The sequence below is a fragment of the Coregonus lavaretus genome, assembly GCF_964263955.1.
Source record: "Coregonus lavaretus genome assembly, chromosome: 25".
In the NCBI taxonomy this organism is placed as follows: Eukaryota; Metazoa; Chordata; class Actinopteri; order Salmoniformes; family Salmonidae; genus Coregonus; species Coregonus lavaretus.
The window spans coordinates 24,578,434-24,597,584 of NC_140012.1; the positions used below are offsets into that span (position 1 = coordinate 24,578,434).

General features: G+C 45.0%; 1 protein-coding gene across 1 annotated transcript; it reads left to right on the plus strand.

Moving 5' to 3' along the window:
• The first annotated feature begins 1,547 nt into the window (after positions 1-1,547).
• Positions 1,548-7,541, plus strand: ercc4 (excision repair cross-complementation group 4). The gene is made up of 11 exons (XM_084142290.1): positions 1,548-2,028; positions 2,296-2,476; positions 2,728-2,923; positions 3,105-3,312; positions 3,585-3,765; positions 3,916-4,041; positions 4,256-4,360; positions 4,514-5,075; positions 5,184-5,276; positions 5,382-5,494; positions 5,584-7,541. The coding sequence occupies exons 1-11, from the start codon at positions 1,852-1,854 to the stop codon at positions 6,315-6,317; spliced, it is 2,676 nt and encodes an 891-aa protein (XP_083998416.1). The 5' UTR covers positions 1,548-1,851; the 3' UTR covers positions 6,318-7,541.
• Positions 7,542-19,151: the final 11,610 nt, after the last annotated feature.

Genomic DNA, 19,151 nt, shown 5'->3' on the forward strand with positions numbered 1-19,151 from the left:
ATGGGAATTAAGAATAGCCTAACATAAGACAGCAAAGATACATTTTCATTTCACAATGGACAATAAAGCGACGCTCCATGATAACTCCTTCTCAACATAATGAATTCATTGTCAGGTTTTTTGTCCTCTGTACTCCCAGGGAGGGCGTCCCTCAAGTGCCACTTCACTTTAAGAACAGCAAGAGAAAGGAACTATCTCTTTCTGTGTTAAGTGGAAGTGCTTCACAGCTATTTACCCATATTTGATGGTGAAGGTGAAACAACTGACTATTCTGAGGATAAATCCTTCTCTGTAGGTCTCACAGTATGCATGGCTCTGGAACGGAAATGCACCAAAATGTGAATACTGGTACGAATGTAAATATTAAAGCATGTAAATGCAGGTCACAGTGTTAAATATCTACTGAGGTGAGTCATGTCAACAACATCTCCATCTGACTAGGAGAGCCAGGGTTGGAGGAGCGGGAGCTGTGTGTGTGTGTGTGTGTGTGTGTTTGTGTGTATGTCTGTGCTGTCAGAAGCAGACAGAACCCCCCCTACTCCTTCTCCTCCTCCTCCAGTGCCATTTACAAGCCTCTCCTATTCTGAGCTACGATTACACACTGCCTCTTCATAGATTATGGAGAATGCCCAGGACATAGCCCAGGACATAGCCCAAGACATAGCCCAGAACATAGCCCAGGACATAGCCCAGGACATAGCCCAAGACATAGCCCAGAACATAGCCCAGGACATAGCCCAGGACATAGCCCAAGACATAGCCCAGAACATAGCCCAGGACATAGCCCAAGACATAGCCCAGAACATAGCCCAGGACATAGCCCAGGACATAGCCCAAGACATAGCCCAGAACATAGCCCAGGACATAGCCCAGGACATAGCCCAGGACATAGCCCAGAACATAGCCCAGGACATAGCCCAGGACATAGCCCAGGACATAGCCCAGGACATAGCCCAGAACGTAGCCCAGGACATAGCCCAGGACATAGCCCAGGACATAGCCCAGCTGGGTACAATTTAGCAGCACAACATACACACACACACACTTATGCAACCACTCTACCATGTCATCGTATTTTCACTGCTGTGTTCACCTATGCCTCTCCAGAGGAATCATTAGTGTTTTGTTATTGGTAAATATTGGAGATTTTGTCACCTGATTGCATTTCCCTGCTGCCTCTCAAAATCCCCTGAAGGTGGACACTATGCATGATAATAAGGTGGGTTGATCATGTACAGTACAGTACATCACAGGCGGCTGGTGGTACCTTAATTATGGAGGACAGGCTCATTGTAATTGCTGGAAAGGAATGAATGGGATGGTATCAAACACATCAAACACGTGGTTTCCATGAGTTTGATACCATTCCATTTACTCCATCCAAGCCATTTATGAGCCTTCCTCCTCTCACCAGCCTCTTGTGCAGTACATGTCCAGTATGTATGATGGATGATGTACACATTCCTACTGTATATAGTTACTATTCCACTACAGCAGATGGCGCTAATAATCATATAGCTTGTTCCTGCTTCACCGTTACGTGACCGGATATGCGATTTCCAAAACATTGGTGGGATGTGCAGGCTAATATAATGAGGCTCCGAATAACTCCTAATTTATGGAAATATGGTTGTTATTTGCTTACAACTGATGATATGCAAGTATACCGAAAGCAGTTTTAGTTAGCAAACAAGTTAAATGTATTTTCTTACCGAATCGTTCTTGCAGAATATTTCCATGTTGTCCAACGTTAGCTAGCAAGCTAGCATTCAAGCTGTCATTGTCTGACTGACTGAGCAACATTATTGACAACAACTCACCTTGGCGACGGTGATAAGTACACGGAGGGAGATGGCTGGTCAACTACTTGAGTTTGAGACGGAGATGTTCCTGAGTTTGTTCGGCTCGGACGGGCTGCTGGTGACTGCGGAGGGCATGGGGATAGACCGCATCCTGCTGCAGTTCATGCGGGTGTACTCCGAGGAGGGGAGTCTGGTGCTGCTTCTGAACACTACCACGCCTGAGCAGGTGGGTGAATGATAGCGGGGCTAGGGGAATGATAGTGGGTGGGGGGGGGCAACGTTACAGAACGATCATAGGCGGCTATTTGTCATCACCTGCTTGACTTTCAAGCTTGCATCAGGAGGGCTTCAGCTATGATGGACCCCCCTTGGTTGCAGACCTTGCATTAATCAAACTCTAGGTGAAGTTTGTATACATGTCTTTCTATGTAGAAAGTTTGTAACAGTAACCAATAACCCATGTTCCTATGTGTGCTCCTATTTCCTCTCCTAGGAGTTCTTCACAGAGCAGCTGCGAGCTGAGGGAGTGAGCCACCTGCCCCAGACGGTGACCAGTGATGTACAGAGTACAGAGCGCTACAAAGTTTACACACAGGGAGGGGTCCTGTTCGTCACCAGCCGTATCCTAGTGGTGGACTTCCTCACTGACAGGATACCTGCACACCTCATCTCGGGTCAGTATATAGCATAGGCTAAACTAGAGTTTTCACATACCAGTTATGTTATATTAGTGCGGATAATGGTACCAAACACTTCTGGATACAAATCAGACTGGGATGTCTGAAAACAATGCCCTAAGATGTAGCTGCTCAAAAGGACACTCATATTGCTCTCTCTGTCAAAGCATTATCCTTTCTCTCTGCTGCTTCACTTCATTTATTTACCTTGTTTACATCGACCCACAACTTTCTCTGTTTTTCCCCAGGTATACTGGTGTATCGGGCCCATAAGATAATTGAGTCTTGCCAGGAGGCCTTCATCTTGAGACTGTTCAGACAGAAGAATAAGACAGGCTTCATCAAGGCCTTCACAGACAAGGCCACCTCCTTCTCCTCTGGCTTCTGTCAGGTGGAGAGAGTCATGAGGAACCTCTTTGTCAAGAAACTCTTCCTCTGGCCCAGGTGGGTGGGGGAGCCCTTTTTTGTCATTTTTTTTTTTTTTTTTTACTCCTTTGTGTGGTAACTACTTGGAGCATTGCTGATGGATAGTTCTCTCTCTCTCTTCTCTCTCACTCTGCTCCCACATCTCTCTCTTTTTCTCTCTCTGCCCCCCCCCCCCCCCCCCCCCCCCCCCCCCCCTCAGGTTCCAGGCGTCAGTGAACTCGGTTTTGGACAGACACAAGCCAGAGGTGGTGGAGCTGCATGTGTCTCTGACCCCGGCCATGAGGGCCATCCAGAGCTCTGTCCTGGACATCATGAACGCCTGTCTGAAGGAGCTGAAGCGCTACAACCCCACACTGGAGGCAGAGGACCTCTCCCTGGAGAATACCCTTGGGAATGCCTTCGAAAAGGTCAGACTTGTTAGTTACATAGGAATTAAGCATCAATACCCACTGGAATAAAATAACTACAATTTCATGCAGTTCAGCAATAACCATTTGCATACATAACACAACTCAGTGTGAATGTACATGTAGTGTTCTTCATATTAGCCTTAGTGATATAAAAATACGACTGCACACTGCTTGTCTCCAGACTTTACATCAAGGCATACACTGTACTCTGTTGACCACTTACAGACTTCCTCTCATATTCCTGTTTGTTGTGCCTGTTTGACCCCCAGACAATCCGTCACTACCTGGACCCTCTGTGGCACCAGCTGGGAGCCAAGACCAAGTCTCTGGTTCAGGACCTGAAGATCCTACGTACTCTGCTGCTCTACCTTACCCAGTACGACTGTGTCACCTTCCTCAACCTCCTTGAGTCACTCCGCTCCAGCCAGAAAAACTTTGGAAGCAACTCTGGTAAGAAGTTGGAAGAACTGTCCTTGGAGAGTGAGATAATATGAAAAGCTATCATATGAAGGTCTCTGTGTTTCCCCTACCATTATGTTGGTAGCCCTAGATGCTGATTCAGGGAGAAACATGTCACTTGACTGTGGTTCATTTCAACAGGGTGGTTGTTCCTGGACTCCAGCACCTCCATGTTTGTTAACGCCAGGAGTCGGGTGTACCGCATTCCTGAGTCCAAGAAGAAACTCAAGGTGGGAGCTGACACAGAAAAACAACAAAGCACTTCAGGTAACTAACTGCTCTCACAACATACATTCAAGCACAATCTCTATGACTATATTATATGTAATTCTGTTTTTTTCAGAGAAAGAGCTTCATAAGCATTTCGCTACACCCGCCATAAAATCTGCAAAAAATGTGTACTCAAACAATAACTTTTGATTTGATTCTTTCTGGAGCTGAAGAAAATGACCTTTTACCTGCTTTTGTATGTCTGCCCCAGAGGTGAAGAAGATGCTGGTGCTGGAGAAGAACCCAAAGTGGGAGGCTCTGACAGAGGTGCTGCAGGAGATAGAGAAGGAGAACAAGAGCTCTGAACTCGAACCAGGTCTGCCACTAGCAGATTACAATCTACACAATCTATATAAAGTATTGTATATGGACACAGAAAGCGTAACATATTACTACCAAAGCCCAGACATGCATTGGTAAACTGTTCAGTCCTAGGTGGTGAGTCACTATTCTTTGTCTGATTCCCCAGGCCGCATTTTGATCTGTGCCAGTGATGACAGAACCTGTGCTCAGCTTCATGAGTACATCAGTCGCGGCTCAGACTCCCTACTCAACAGACTCTACGCTCGCACCATCGGCAAAAGAGATGCCCTGTTCGACCCAGACGCACACAAACAACAGGGCCAGGGTTGGTCCAGGAAACAACAGCCTGAGAAAGGGACCAAAGGGAAGGCGGCAGCCAAGCCAAACTCAAAGAGTAAAAAGAGGCCGTCTCTGACCCTGACTCAAATGGTTGGCAACGGAGAGGGGGATGAGGGAGGAGGGATGGGCAGCAGTGGGGATGAGGGAGGCCTGTTGGAAAAGGATGAGGAGGAGGACCTGAAGTTAGACTTGTCGTCTGATGCCTACTACGGTGTTCTGAAAGAGCCATTGACTGTTATCCACCCTTTGAGGGGTTGCACTGACCCTTACAGTCTGACGCGGGTACTGCATGAGGTGGAGCCCAGTTTCGTGGTGCTTTATGACGCCGAGCTCAGCTTTGTTCGTCAGCTGGAGGTTTACAAAGCCTCCAGACCGGGGAAACCACTGAGGTAATCAAACAACACCTTTATCCCCTTATTCATTTTACACAGATCTTGTGAATTACATGTTGTTTTTTTCCCAGATGAAGTCACTCATGACGCATTTCCTCCTCTTAGGGTGTACTTCCTGATCTATGGCGGCTCCACAGAGGAGCAGAGGTATCTGACTGGTCTGGCTAAAGAGAAACAAGCCTTCGAACACCTCATCAGGTCAGACAGCTGCTACATTATATTATGATCATCCTACAGTTTCCATACCATGTGTTAGTTTGTGAGTTGTGCTGACTGACTGGGTGTCTGTGTGTGTGATTGCAGGGAGAAGGCAACTATGGTGGTTCCTGAGGAGAGAGAGGGAAGAGAAGACACCAACCTGGATCTGAGCAGGAGTCAGGAGCCTGCTTACTCTACCACCAACACACGCAAAGCAGGTAAATGATTTTATCAGATTCTTACAATCCACATCATCTAGCTCAGTCTGATTGGTTGATGTAATTTAATGTCATGTCTCTCCAATCAGGGGGCCAGGAGCAGCCCAAGGAGCCGTCCCGTGTGATTGTGGACATGCGTGAGTTCCGCAGCGAGCTCCCATCCCTCCTCCACCGCCGCGGCCTGGACATCGAGCCTGTCACCCTGGAGGTGGGTGATTACATCCTCACTGCCGACACCTGCGTGGAGCGCAAGAGTGTCAGTGACCTGATTGGCTCGCTGCAGAGTGGCCGCCTCTACACCCAGTGTCTGTCCATGACGCGGTACTACCGGAAGCCCGTCCTGCTGATTGAGTTTGACTCGGCCAAGCCCTTTTCCCTGGTGGCCCGCACCGACTTCCGCCAGGAGATCTCAGCTAATGACGTCACCTCCAAGCTGACCCTCCTCACCCTGCACTTCCCCCGCCTCAGGATCCTTTGGTGCCCCTCCCCACACGCCACAGCAGAACTCTTCCAGGAGCTGAAGAAAGGTCGACCCGAGCCGGACGCCGCCGCTGCCCTGGCCGTTACGGCCGAGTCGGACACGGTGGCGGAGTCAGCTGACCTCTACAACCCTGGGCCATACGACTTCCTGCTTCGGATGCCAGGGGTTAATGCTAAGAACTACAGGGCTCTGGTTAAACACGCAGATAGCCTGGCACACCTAGCCAAACTGAGCCAGGAGAGGCTAGCACAGGTTCTGGGGCATGCTGGCAATGGGAAGTTGCTCTATGAGTTCATGCATAATACTGTGGACGTCCCTGCCCCTGCACAGAAGAGTAAATAGTCATACACTTAAAAGGAACAGAGGCGGATTATGTAATATCAGCTATGCTCAGGTTGAACTATTAGAAAGACTATGGAAGGATCTGTGCCTTATGTGTGGACTGAACTCAATTGTATTGTCATTGTACGTGTTTGTGAATTTTCTATTTTTGTCATCTAACTTTGACTTTGTAAGTCTTTGAATATGTAAATGTAGGTTTTGCTTACATGAGCTGAATTATTTTTGATACTTGCAGTACTGCAGTGGAAAACTGCTGATACAGAGAAGTCAGTAAGCAGAAATTTTTTTAAATCAGGAATGTCAAACACCTGGCATGCGGGTGGTAAAAAAAAATTTTAAATGTGGAGGGAATGAAGTCAATATACTTTAAAATGACTAAAACCAAATTGAAACTGGAGCATCCAAAATTCCAAACACGGTGGATAGAGGACCATTTTTTGCACAATTTGACGGCGAGGAAATATAACACATTTTCAGTGCGGCCCTCCGGACCTCATTGAAGATCGAATGCGGTCCCCGGGGCAAAATTTGTTTGACACTCCTGTTTTAGATCAAATCAAAGTTTATTTGTTGTGTTTACAGGATACAACAGGTATAAAAAACTGTCCAGGGAAATGCTTGGTTACAAGCTCTTCCTCAACAATGCAGTGTTCAAGTACTAGGTTTTATTATGATGAATGAATTGTCTGATAATGTTGGTAATGAAACATGTTTATACTGTTTGTCAAAACTAGACTAGGAACATTGGCTCTAGATAAGGACTCATCGTTTGGTCTTATCTCTTGCAAAAATAAACTTGCCAGAAAGTGCTTTATGATTTTGAATTCTTTGTTTGCTCAGAGCTATAGGCTATAATAGCTGCCAACGATAAAAGTATTTCTTTATACACTTGTGTATGTATGACTATGGCTTTGGAGTGTAGAATGATTTGCCTTCTAAATTGAAGACTCGAGCGCCCCCTGTGTCTTGAATGCAAGTGAGGTAACGCAAAGCTTCCATTTGACGTCAATAAATTCACCCGAACATAACAGCAGGAGCCATTTTATTCCGTGAATGAAAACTTCGATCTAAAAAACACAAGACATTCTTCTCGACATCAATTGCAGTGTGTCGTTGAACCGAATGATAAACCTTTTCATACGGCATGGCGAATGAGTTGGGTAAGATCTTTGAACTGGGTAGAGCTGTCTTGTTTTTAACGTGCGAGCAGAACTAGCAGCATGGCTAGTAGCAGAGTAATGATTGCAGAGGTTGTTGATGTAGTCATGCCATGCAGAATACAGCGAGCTAACTAGCGCGAGTGGTGAAAGCCACAGTAGACAATGTTTAAACTGATTTAAATTACAAGATGACAACATTGTTCCGTGTCTTGTCTTTCAACCCCCCCCCAGTTTAATCGGTTTGCATGCTATCTTGCCTGTCTGATAACCACGCTGTTTCTCTGTTATGCTAGCTAGATAACGTTAACTTCTCACAAATGAAAACCAATGTCTTGCAGTTAACTGTAGTGCCAACTCATTAATCAGTTAGCCTACCAGTAACAACTAGTGAACTGAACTCAATGTGTTTTGTGCATAACGTTCCTGTGTTGTGGCATTACTGGGAGGTCGAGACGTGTTACAATGTAGCAGCTAGCAAGCCAACTCTTTGATCCCCAGCCCCATTTGCTTCCTTATCAGTAAGGATATATGTTACTTACAGGGCTGCCACATTTTTTGTCAACTGTAAGCACTGTGAATGCTTGACTCTGCACACATAGACAGAGATAACTCGGTGAGGTCAACTAAGGTCTCAGTCATAAATGGGTGAGTGAGGATGAGCCAGCCCCTTGGGATAACTAACACCACAGAGACATCCAAAGAGAGAGACTGGCAGATCAAAGAAGTTAAAGATGAAAGTGAGGCTGAGAGTGATGTGGTGCTGCCTGCAACACATCACAGGTCACTGGATGATGACACACGTGTCACCTGACAACAGTCTTGCTTGAAATGGGATAAGGTACATTTGAGACTTTGCATTAGACTTATTCAGAGCCACATATGTGTCTGCCTTATGAAGCTAACAGATGGTGAGGAAAACAATAGTGAATTGTTCTGGCATACTATGTTGTGATTATAATCTGTTTTGCCAAACTTTTTACTTCTTTCCACCAATGTTGGCAGGTTTTTAAATCTCCTCTCCTCATCCTAGCAATGTGTCTTGTCTGGTGGTTCAGTGGTTGCCAGATTTTGATTTCTTTGCGCAGGAAAAACATAACCTATCATCAGGTTCTAACCTTCACACCAGAGTAACCTGAACCATCCACCCCATTTAAACCTCCTCTTATTATGTCTCACTGAACTGTAACCTGTAACCTTCGGTCTATATATGAATAGATGCCTTCTCCTCTTGGGTTCTGCCTTCTATTTTCTCTGTTTTTGTGATATGGCCTCATGGGTCACAGATTAGGCTAGGTTTGTTGTGCCTGTCGCTCTCTAGAAGGCAGTAGAAGAGTCACAGTCAACTGCCACGTTCCAAGCAATAACTTGTTTGCTCTAAACAAAATTCCTTCAAGCAGTAGGCGGGACGGAAGTGTGCTTTGGTTTTGTATTTACATTCAACATTTTACTTATTTAGCAGATGCGCTTATCCAGAGCTCTTGTCCCCGGTGGGAGTCGAACCCACAACCCTGGAGTTGCAAGCGCCATGCTCAACCAAATAAGCTACACGGGACCTTTTATCTTCTCTATATTGATTTGGGAGGGATGTAAGCAGTTGCCCTGTCTGGACAGCTGGCTGAGGGGATAGAGCAGACGTCCACTGTAGTGAATTCTATGCAGTGGTGGAAAAAGTACCCAATTGTCATACTTGGGTACAAGTAACATTACCTTAATAGAAAATGACTCAAGTCACCCAGTAAAATACTACTTGAGTAAAAGTCTAAAAATATTTGGTTTTAAATATACTTAAGTATGCCAAGTAAATGTAATTATGTATGAAAAATGTATGCACTCACTAACTGTAAGTCGCTCTGGATAAGCGTGTCTGCTAAATGACAAAAATGTAATGTAAAATGTAATTTCTAAAGTATACTTAAGTATCAAAAGTAAAAGTGTAAAATGCCACCATTCTAGTTTTTTAAATTGATGGATAGCCCGGGGCACACTCCAACTTAATTTACAAACAAAGCATTTGTGTTTAGTGAGTCTGCCAGATCAGAGGCAGTAGGGATGACCAGGGATGTTCTCTTGATAAGTGTGTGAATTGGACCATTTTCCTATCCTGCCAAGCATTCAAAATATAACGAGTACTTTTGGGTGTCATGGAAAATGTATGGTGTAAAAAGTACATAATTTCCTTTAGGAAAGTATCGAAGTAAAAGTTCTCAGAAAGACAAATAGTAAAGTACAGATACCCCCAAAAACTATTTTTACTTAAGTACTTTACACCACTGACTCTATGGCATGAGCCATAATAACATCAGCATTGGCCTTATCTCAAGAAAAAGCTGTCATTTTTGTTGGACCAGACTTTGGGGCTATTTCAGTCTGAGAAACCACTGCAAATCTCTAGGATTGAGAATGAGGGGCAATAATGTCCACAGCACAATATACTGTGACTTGCTGCAAAGGGACTGGTTTTATATCTGACACACACACCAGGAGATGGTGTGTTTAAGTCTGCTGAGAGAGACTAGACCACCCTGACTGAACAGAGAGTAGAGGAGAAGACTGGGTGGGTATTTACCTAAACACCCTGTGAAGCATGTTATCACTGCAGTAGCCTGGAGTAGTTAACCCCTTTACAGACTGGACATGGGCTTGTGTTGTGTATATTTAGATACTTAGATGACCTATGACCTCTTCTTTGTAATGATGAGGAAGGGGCAATCTCAGACCCTGTGGTGGAACGTGTTTAGTTCATTGGTGCTCTTGATATACAGGCCAAGCTGTAATATTGTTTCTTTGATATTCTGGATAACTATGGTTTTGTTATTTTAGGCTGTAGAGACTGCTATTATGCAATATTACAATATATTAATTGCTAAGTTATGTTTACTTTTAGGTCTATGTCGCTATCCTGCGTCTGTATGCCCCTAGTTGGTGATATGGATCTTGTATCGTTCCTTTAAGACTGCTGGGTCACAACATTCTGTATCAGTAGGATACTACTAGGCAGGAGCAGAAGGTAATCTACAGTGAGGGAAAACAGTATTTGATCCTCTGCTGATTTTGTACGTTTGCCCACTGACAAAGAAATTATCAGTCTAACTTTAATGGTAGGTTTATTTGAACAGTGAGAGACAGAATAACAACCAAAAAAATCCAAAAAAACTAATGTCAAAAATGTTATAAATTGATTTGCATTTTAATGAGGGAAATAAGTATTTGACCCCCTCTCAATCAGAAAGATTTCTGGCTCCCAGGTGTCTTTTTTACAGGTAACGAGCTGAAGGGACTCTTAAAGGGAGTGCTCCTAATCTCAGCTTGTTACCTGTATAAAAGACACCTGTCCACAGAAGCAATCAATCAGATTCCAAACTCTCCACCATGGCCAAGACCAAAGAGCTCTCCAAGGATGTCTGGGACAAGATTGTAGACCTACACAAGGCTGGAATGGGCTACAAGACCATCGCCAAGCAGCTTGGTGAGAAGGTGACAACAGTTGGTGCGGTTATTCGCAAATGGAAGAAACACAAAAGAACTGTCAATCTCCCTCGGCCTGGGGCTCCATGCAAGATCTCACCTCGTGGCGTTGCAATGATCATGAGAACGGTGAGGAATCAGCCCAGAACTACACGGGAGGATCTTGTCAATGATTCACTCACCACCTTCCGGAGACATTTGAAACCCCACCTCTTTAAGGAATACCTGGGATAGGATAAAGTAATCCTTCTACCCCACCCCACCCCACCAAAAAAAAAAAAAACATTAAGGTGAATGCACCAATTTGTATGTCGCTCTGGATAAGAGCGTCTGCTAAATGACGTAAATGTAAGGCAGCTGGGACCAGTCACCAAGAAAACAATTGGTAACACACTACGCCGTGAAGGACTGAAATCCTGCAGCGCACGCAAGGTCCCCCTGCTCAAGAAAGCACATACAGTGGGGAGAACAAGTATTTGATACACTGCCGATTTTGCAGGTTTTCCTACTTACAAAGCATGTAGAGGTCTGTAATTTTTATCATAGGTACATTTACATTTTTAGTCATTTAGCAGACGCTCTTATCCAGAGCGACTTACAGTTAGTGTATACATATTTTTTTTATACTGGCCCCCCATGGGAATCGAACCCACAACCCTGGCGTTGCAAACGCCATGCTCTATCAACTGAGCTACATCCCTGCCGGCCATTCCCTCTCCTACCCTGGACGACGCTGGGCCAATTGTGCGCCGCCCATAAGTCTCCCGGTCGCGGCCGGCTGCGACAGAGCCTGGATTCGAACCAGGATCTCTAGTGGCACAGTTAGCACTGCGATGCAGTGCCTTAGACCATTGCGCCACTCAGGAGGTGGTACACTTCAACTGTGAGAGACGGAATCTAAAACAAAAATCCAGAAAATCACATTGTATGATTTTTAAGTAATTAATTTGCATTTTATTGCATGACATAAGTATTTGATACATCAGAAAAGCAGAACTTAATATTTGGTACAGAAACCTTTGTTTGCAATTACAGAGATCATACGTTTCCTGTAGGTCTTGACCAGGTTTGCACACACTGCAGCAGGGACTAACCCTAACCCATACATACCGTCTCCAGATCCTTCAGGTTTCGGGGCTGTCGCTGGGCAATACGGACTTTCAGCTCCCTCCAGGACCTTGAGATGCTTCTTACGGAGCCACTCCTTAGTTGCCCTGGCTGTGTGTTTCAGGTCGTTGTCATGCTGGAAGACCCAGCCACGACCCATCTTCAATGCTCTTACTGAGGGAAGGAGATTGTTGGCCAAGATCTCGCGATACATGGCCCCATCCATCCTCCCCTCAATAGGGTGCAGTCGTCCTGTCCCCTTTGCAGAAAAGCATCACCAAAGAATGATATTTCCACCTCCATGCTTCACGGTTGGGATGGTGTTCTTGGGGTTGTACTCATCCTTCTTCTTCCTCCAAACACGGCGAGTGGAGTTTAGACCAAAAAGCTCTATTTTTGTCTCATCAGACCACATGACCTTCTCCCATTCCTCCTCTGGATCATCCAGATGGTCATTGGCAAACTTCAGACGGGCCTGGACATGCGCTGGCTTGAGCAGGGGGACCTTGCGTGCACTGCAGGATTTTAATCCATGACGGCGTAGTGTGTTACTAATGGTTTTCTTTGAGACTGTGGTCCCAGCTCTCTTCAGGTCATTGACCAGGTCCTGCCGTGTAGTTCTGGGCTGATCCCTCACCTTCCTCATGATCATTGATGCCCCACGAGGTGAGATCTTGCATGGAGCCCCAGACCGAGGGTGATTGACCGTCATCTTGAACTTCTTCCATTTTCTAATAATTGCGCCAACAGTTGTTGCCGTCTCACCAAGCTGCTTGCCTATTGTCCTGTAGCCCATCCCAGCCTTGTGCAGGTCTCAAATACTTGTGTATCAAATACTTGTTCTCCCCTCTGTATACAGGACCGTCTGAAGTTTTCCAATTAACATATGAATGATTCAGAGGAGAACTGGGTGAAAAATGTTGTGGTCAGATGAGACCAAAATCGAGCTCTTTGGTATCAACTCAACTCGCCGTGTTTGGAGGAGGAGGAAGGCTGCCTATGACCCCAAGAACACCAGCCCCACCGTCAAACATGGAGGTGGAAACATTATGCTTTGGGGGGGTTTTTCTGCTAAAGGGACAGGACAACTTCACCGCATCAAAGGGATGATGGACGGGGCCATGTACCGTCAAATCTTGGGTGAGAACCTCCTTCCCTCAGCCAGGGCATTGAAAATGGGTCGTGGATATGTATTGCAGCATGACAATGACCCAAAACACACGGCCAAGGCAACAAAGGAGTGGCTCAAGAAGAAGAACATTAAGGTCCTGGAGTGGCCTAGCCAGTCTCCAGACCTTAATCCCATAGAAAATCTGTGGAGGGAGCTGAAGGTTCGAGTTGCCAAACGTCAGCCTCAACCTTAATGACTTGGAGAAGATATGCAAAGAGGAGTGGAACAAAATCCCTCCTGAGATGTGTGCAAACCTGGTGGCCAACTACAAGAAACGTCTGACCTCTGTGATTGCCAACAAGGGTTTTGCCAAGTCATGTTTTGCAGAGGGGTCAAATACTTATTTCCCTCATTAAAATGCAAATCAATTTATAACATTTTTGACAATGCGTTTTTCTGGATTTATTTGTTGTTATTCTGTCTCTCACTGTTCAAATAAACCTACCATTAAAATTATAGACTGATCATGTCTTTGTCAGTGGGCAAACGTACAAAATCAGCAGAGGATCAAATACTATTTTCCCTCACTGTATGTGTCATACACACCCTCATGCATTATCATGCACAGCACACTTAGACCCTTGTGGACTTTGCACCCAACAACCTTCAGTCTTATGAAAACACAAAACAACAGTATTTTAATGCTGAATCATAAACACATTTACGTACACTAGGCCTATAATCTCCAAAGCCATCTACCATTAGGCCTAGCTGGGCTCCACCTTGTCCCTTGTGTGGGTTTCACTTTGATGGACACATGGTATCTGTTGCTAATGCCTGTAGCAGAACAGAGCAGAGCTGCCTGGGCTTTGATTCTGCAGGTGGGTAGGAGCATGGTTGATATTTACCACACATTGTCTAGTCATGCATGGCGTTTGTTTTCCCTCTGAAGGGACCAGGTACTTCCTTCTGTTTGAATGTAAACAAACCTGTTGACCTCGATCTTCAGTGATCGTTGTGGTCAGTCACCAACTGTGCTCCTGGAGAGCAATACGTTTTGTGCATGCTCACTGTTTTGTTCCAGCCCAACCTCCTGATTCAACGATCACCAATAACTTGATGAGTTGAATCAGGTGTTTTAGCATGACTCGCACACACACTATCTGTCCAGGGTGCATTGATTGTGGCCATTGGCAGCCCAGGACCTGAGGAGAGTGCACTAGATGCTCTGTAGCTTAGAAACTGAGTTCTGTTTTGTATCTTGTTTGAACTGGTTGGTGCTGCTGTCACAGTTTGCCCTTCAGTAAAGAGCCCCTCGTGTTGGTGAGAGCTTGTCCCGCTAATGTGTCTCCTCTCTCTCTGTCCCCCCCCCTTCCTCCTCTGGAACACCCCTTCATCCCATTGCCTCAGACTGCAACATGCTGTTGCTATAGCAACCGTCGCTTGCCGCCGCAGTCCTGGTGTTTCTTTGCAATACCTCTCTTTATGTCCCCAGATAGTGTATAGCGTTAAAGACATGCTCTGGTACTTTGGCGACTAGTAAGTATTTTTTGAACCCCTCGCTTTGGGCTGGATGTGTCAATGTGTAGCTTATGCATGCATAATCTATGAGCAGATTTACTGTGTTACCACAATTAGTCAGGAGATCCCTAGTTTGAAAGCGTCTGTTTTCTGTAAGCTGTGCTGTGCCATTTTTGTAAATTTCCCCCCACATGGGCCAGCACCCTAGCAATTGGAGTTCCAGCCAATCCGATTCAGCCCCTCGCCATTTGAGTGACAGCTAGCAAGAATCACATACAGTAGAACGAGAGAGAAATTACATGGTGCACATAGCTGCAATTTTCAGGGACCACTTTTTGTTTGTGGGCGCTGCTTTCAGAACTACTGGCTAAAAAGTATACGAAAGTACCGGGGAATCCCTTTAACCTTTTTACTTGTGAGTTCCAAATATCTCTTAACGGTCCCCCCAGCGTGAGTTTTCTTATGCACGTGATGTCAGAATTTACTCACTGTTCCAAAATGTGATTGTTACGCAACAGGACAGTTAACCCGCTCTGCCCTCAAACCCAGGAGACACTGCCTGCTAATTATCAATAGGGTATGTTTCAACTTGTCAATTTTACATGATTTTCTAACCACAGTTTGAAATGAGGTACGTTCCACCTCATTAATTCACATAGAAGAAACCCATTTCCCTGTGGCGGACAACTTATGTTTGAGGCATGCTATGCTAATGTGGGGCGAGGATTAGCTAGATGAGCCGGACAAACTTCTCTCTTCGATGAGTCCAAGCACTCCACCAGTTTTTCCTCAGGTCAAGTATGCAGATATTTGTGCATCTCCAGTCAGAACAGAACCCGCCCATAACTTTTCAGCTGGCGCCCGCATTGCCTTCATTGTTGTTTTCCTTACTAATAATTACTGTCAAAGTAAGTGCCTTATTACCTTATCATAACACGATGTACAGAAACGGTATTATTTAATTTCTACTGTAGCACACCGTATTTATGTATGAAGCTTAATGTATTCCTTTATAACCGCGGACACACAATGTACTGATTTCATAACCTTTATGGTGTTATACTCAATTGTGCTTATGTAGTTACATTTTTCTAATAGTTCTGTAAAACAATGCTAATGCTAATGGCATCAAATAAGTATTAGCTTTTGTTGTATCCTTTGAAGCTGTCCTGGTTGTATCATGACCATTACATTGGCCTGTGTATTCATTTGGCCTGCATAGCTCTGCCCTGCCCGCTTGTGGAGCCCTTGTGGAGCTCTTCAGTTATGTTAATGGTAATATTGTTTTATTGCTATATCCTGATTATTTTCTAATTACTAATAATTCCTCTTCATTCTGTACTTTCAGAAACCACAGCGGTGTCGATCAGATGGAAAAAATTTGTTCTTATACCACTTGGTGGTTTTCCGAGTGCATGCCACAAAGCTGTTTATCATGTCCGCCTTATCCACTGCTCCATTTTGCGATTATAGTCAAGCACGCAGTCTGGTTTGCTCTTTCTCTCTCCCTCCCACCAGGTGGTCCACCTTCCCTATGGGGTTCTCTTTTCCTGTAACTCCAAGGCATAGCGAATGGTCTCCTCTGCTGTGTCTCCCACCAGCTCCTCTGTCAGAAACAGTTTGAAGCACTCTGCCTCAGAGGGAGATGGCAAGAGGCTTTGCACTCCAGACTGGGACTCATCAAAGCCAACAGCAGGGGTGAAATGACTGGAGGCCTTCCAGCTACCACAGACCTCCTGTATTTCACCCACTGAGCGACTTACAGGAGCAATTAGGGTTGAGTGCCTTGCTGAAGGGCACATCAACAGATTTTTCACCTAGTCAGCTCGGGGATTAGAACCAGCGACCTTTCGGTTACATTTACATTTACATTTTAGTCATTTAGCAGACGCTCTTAACCAGAGCGACTTACAGGAGCAATTAGGGTTAAGTGCCTTGCTCAAGGGCACATTTACGTCATTTAGCAGACGCTCTTATCCAGAGCGACTCACAAATTGGTGCATTTACCCTATAGCCAGTGGGATAACCACTTTACTGGCACAATGCTCTTAACCACTAAGCTACCTGCCGGTGGTGATGTGCCTCTATCACCACCAGCATCTTCAGAGGGACCTGGGACTTCGTCGGTGGGCAAGGGATCCTCAGATTCAGGGTTCTCAATGCCCGTAAGATTAAGGGACAACTCGTCACTGTCATACTCAGATTCATTGTCAGAATTTACAAAAGTATCCTGAATTTCTGCATTTGTGAGTCATCTCCTTTTGAAAGACATTGCTAATGCTACAGCTTAGCCCACTAGCTACATACATAAACAACAACCACTGAATGGCTCCAAGTGAGTGTCAGGGATGATGTGATTGGTTACTGGTGTGGTGAGACTGATTATTTGTCTCTGCAGATGGTTTGTTTACATAGCAGGTTAGGATAATTAACGTGGCAGGTTAGGAGAACTAACGAAGCAGGTTAGGTGAATTAACCTCATTCTCTTAACCTCCTACGTTAGGGTTATGAAAAGGGTTAGGCTTAGCAACAATGCTACAGTGGCTACAAGACACGCCCACTAGAAAGAGCTGTTGTAGGACTAGCTGCTCCATCTAGCCACAACGGTAGAGATGTAAACAAACCGTCTGTGGTGACAAATCATCAGTATCACCGGCCACTTGTATCAATAAATCACTATCAGAAAAGGGTTTGTGTGGTAATCGTTTCTTTATTTACTGTTTTATTCACGTTTTCAAGTAGTGGTGAGAAATCATTCATTCCGATTCTTGCATAGATTGTAATGGACACGTGTGTAAAATACACTAAACTAAAAATATAAACGCAACATGCAACAACTTCAAAGATTTTAATGAGTTACAGTTAATATAACGAAATCAGTCAATTGAAAATTGGGCCATAATCTATGTATTTCACATGACTGGGAATACAGATATGCATCTGTTGGTCACAGATACCTTTAAAAAAAGTTATGGGCGTGGATCAGAAATCCAGTCCGTATCTGATGTGAACACCATGTGCCTCATGCAGCGCGACACATCTCCTTCGCATAGAGTTGATCAGGCTGTTCATTGTGGCCTGTGGAATGTTTTCCCATTAATCCGCCATGGAGCCGTGCATTATCATGCTGAAACATGAGGTGATGGCGGATTAATGGCATGACAATGGGCCTAACGGTATCTCAGTGCATTCAAATTGCCATCAATAAAATGCAATTGTGTTCGTTGTCCGTAACTTTTGCCTGCCCATACCGTAACCCCACCACTACCATGGGGCTCACTGTTCACAACGTTGACATCAGCGACCCATTCGCCCACACGACGCCAAACACGCTGTCTGCCATCTGCCTGGTACAGTTGAAACCGGGATTAATCTGTGACGAGCACACTTCTCCAGCGTGCCAGTGGCCATCGAAGGTGAGCATTTGCCGACTGAAGTCGGTTACGATGCCGAACTGTAGTCAGGTCAAGACCCTGGTGAGGACGACGAGCACGCAGATGAGCTTCCCTGAGATGGTTTCTTCAGTTTTGCAAGCCCACAGTTTAATCAGCTGTCCGGGTGGCTGGTCTCAGACGATCCTGCAGGTGAAGAAACCGGATGTGGAGGTCCTGGCTGGCGTGGTTACACGTGGTCTGTGAGGCCGGTTGGACGTACTGCCAAATTTTCTAAAATGATGGCAGCTGCTTATGGTAGAGAAATTAACATTCAATTATCTGGCAACAGCTCATTACATTTTAGTCATTTAACCAATTGCACGCTCCCTCAACTTGAGACATCTGTGGCGTTGTGTGACAAAACTGCACATTTTAGTGGCCTTTTGTCCCCAGCACAAGGTGCACCTGTGTAATGACGATGCTGTTTAACCAGCTTCTTGATATGCCACACCTGTCAGGTGGATGGATTATCTTGGCAAAGGAGAAATGTTCACTAACAGGGAAGTAAGCAAATTTGTGCACAACATTTAAGAGAAATAAGCTTTTGGTGCGTATGGAACATTTCTGTGAACTTTTATTTCAGTTCATGAAACATGGGACCAACACTTTACATGTTACGTCTATATTTTTGTTCATTGTACTTTTTTGAAGGTTGTATGATTATGATGAGCTAATGCTAAGCTATTTTCTGACTGTGTGGAGCCATGGTTGTTGACATCATTCAATGCATTCTGGCTGTCACGTAAATGTCTGTCAGACAAAATATATTCATAGCAAAACGAGGTGAAGGGAAGGTTCACTCGTCTTTCAAGTAAACTTCCGGAAGTGAATGATGGTAAGTGAATGATGGTAGACGACACACCCCCTTCGCCTTCAACATGCATACTGCAAACCGACCCAACTCATCTTGTCACCTCATATGTTTAGTTGTCGCAGAAAAACAAACATGGCGGCGCGCACAAACTCTACCCACCGTGGGATTACTTAAGACTTTTAGAAAGTGTTTTACTCAATTATTTAAATCACTGGTGAGCTC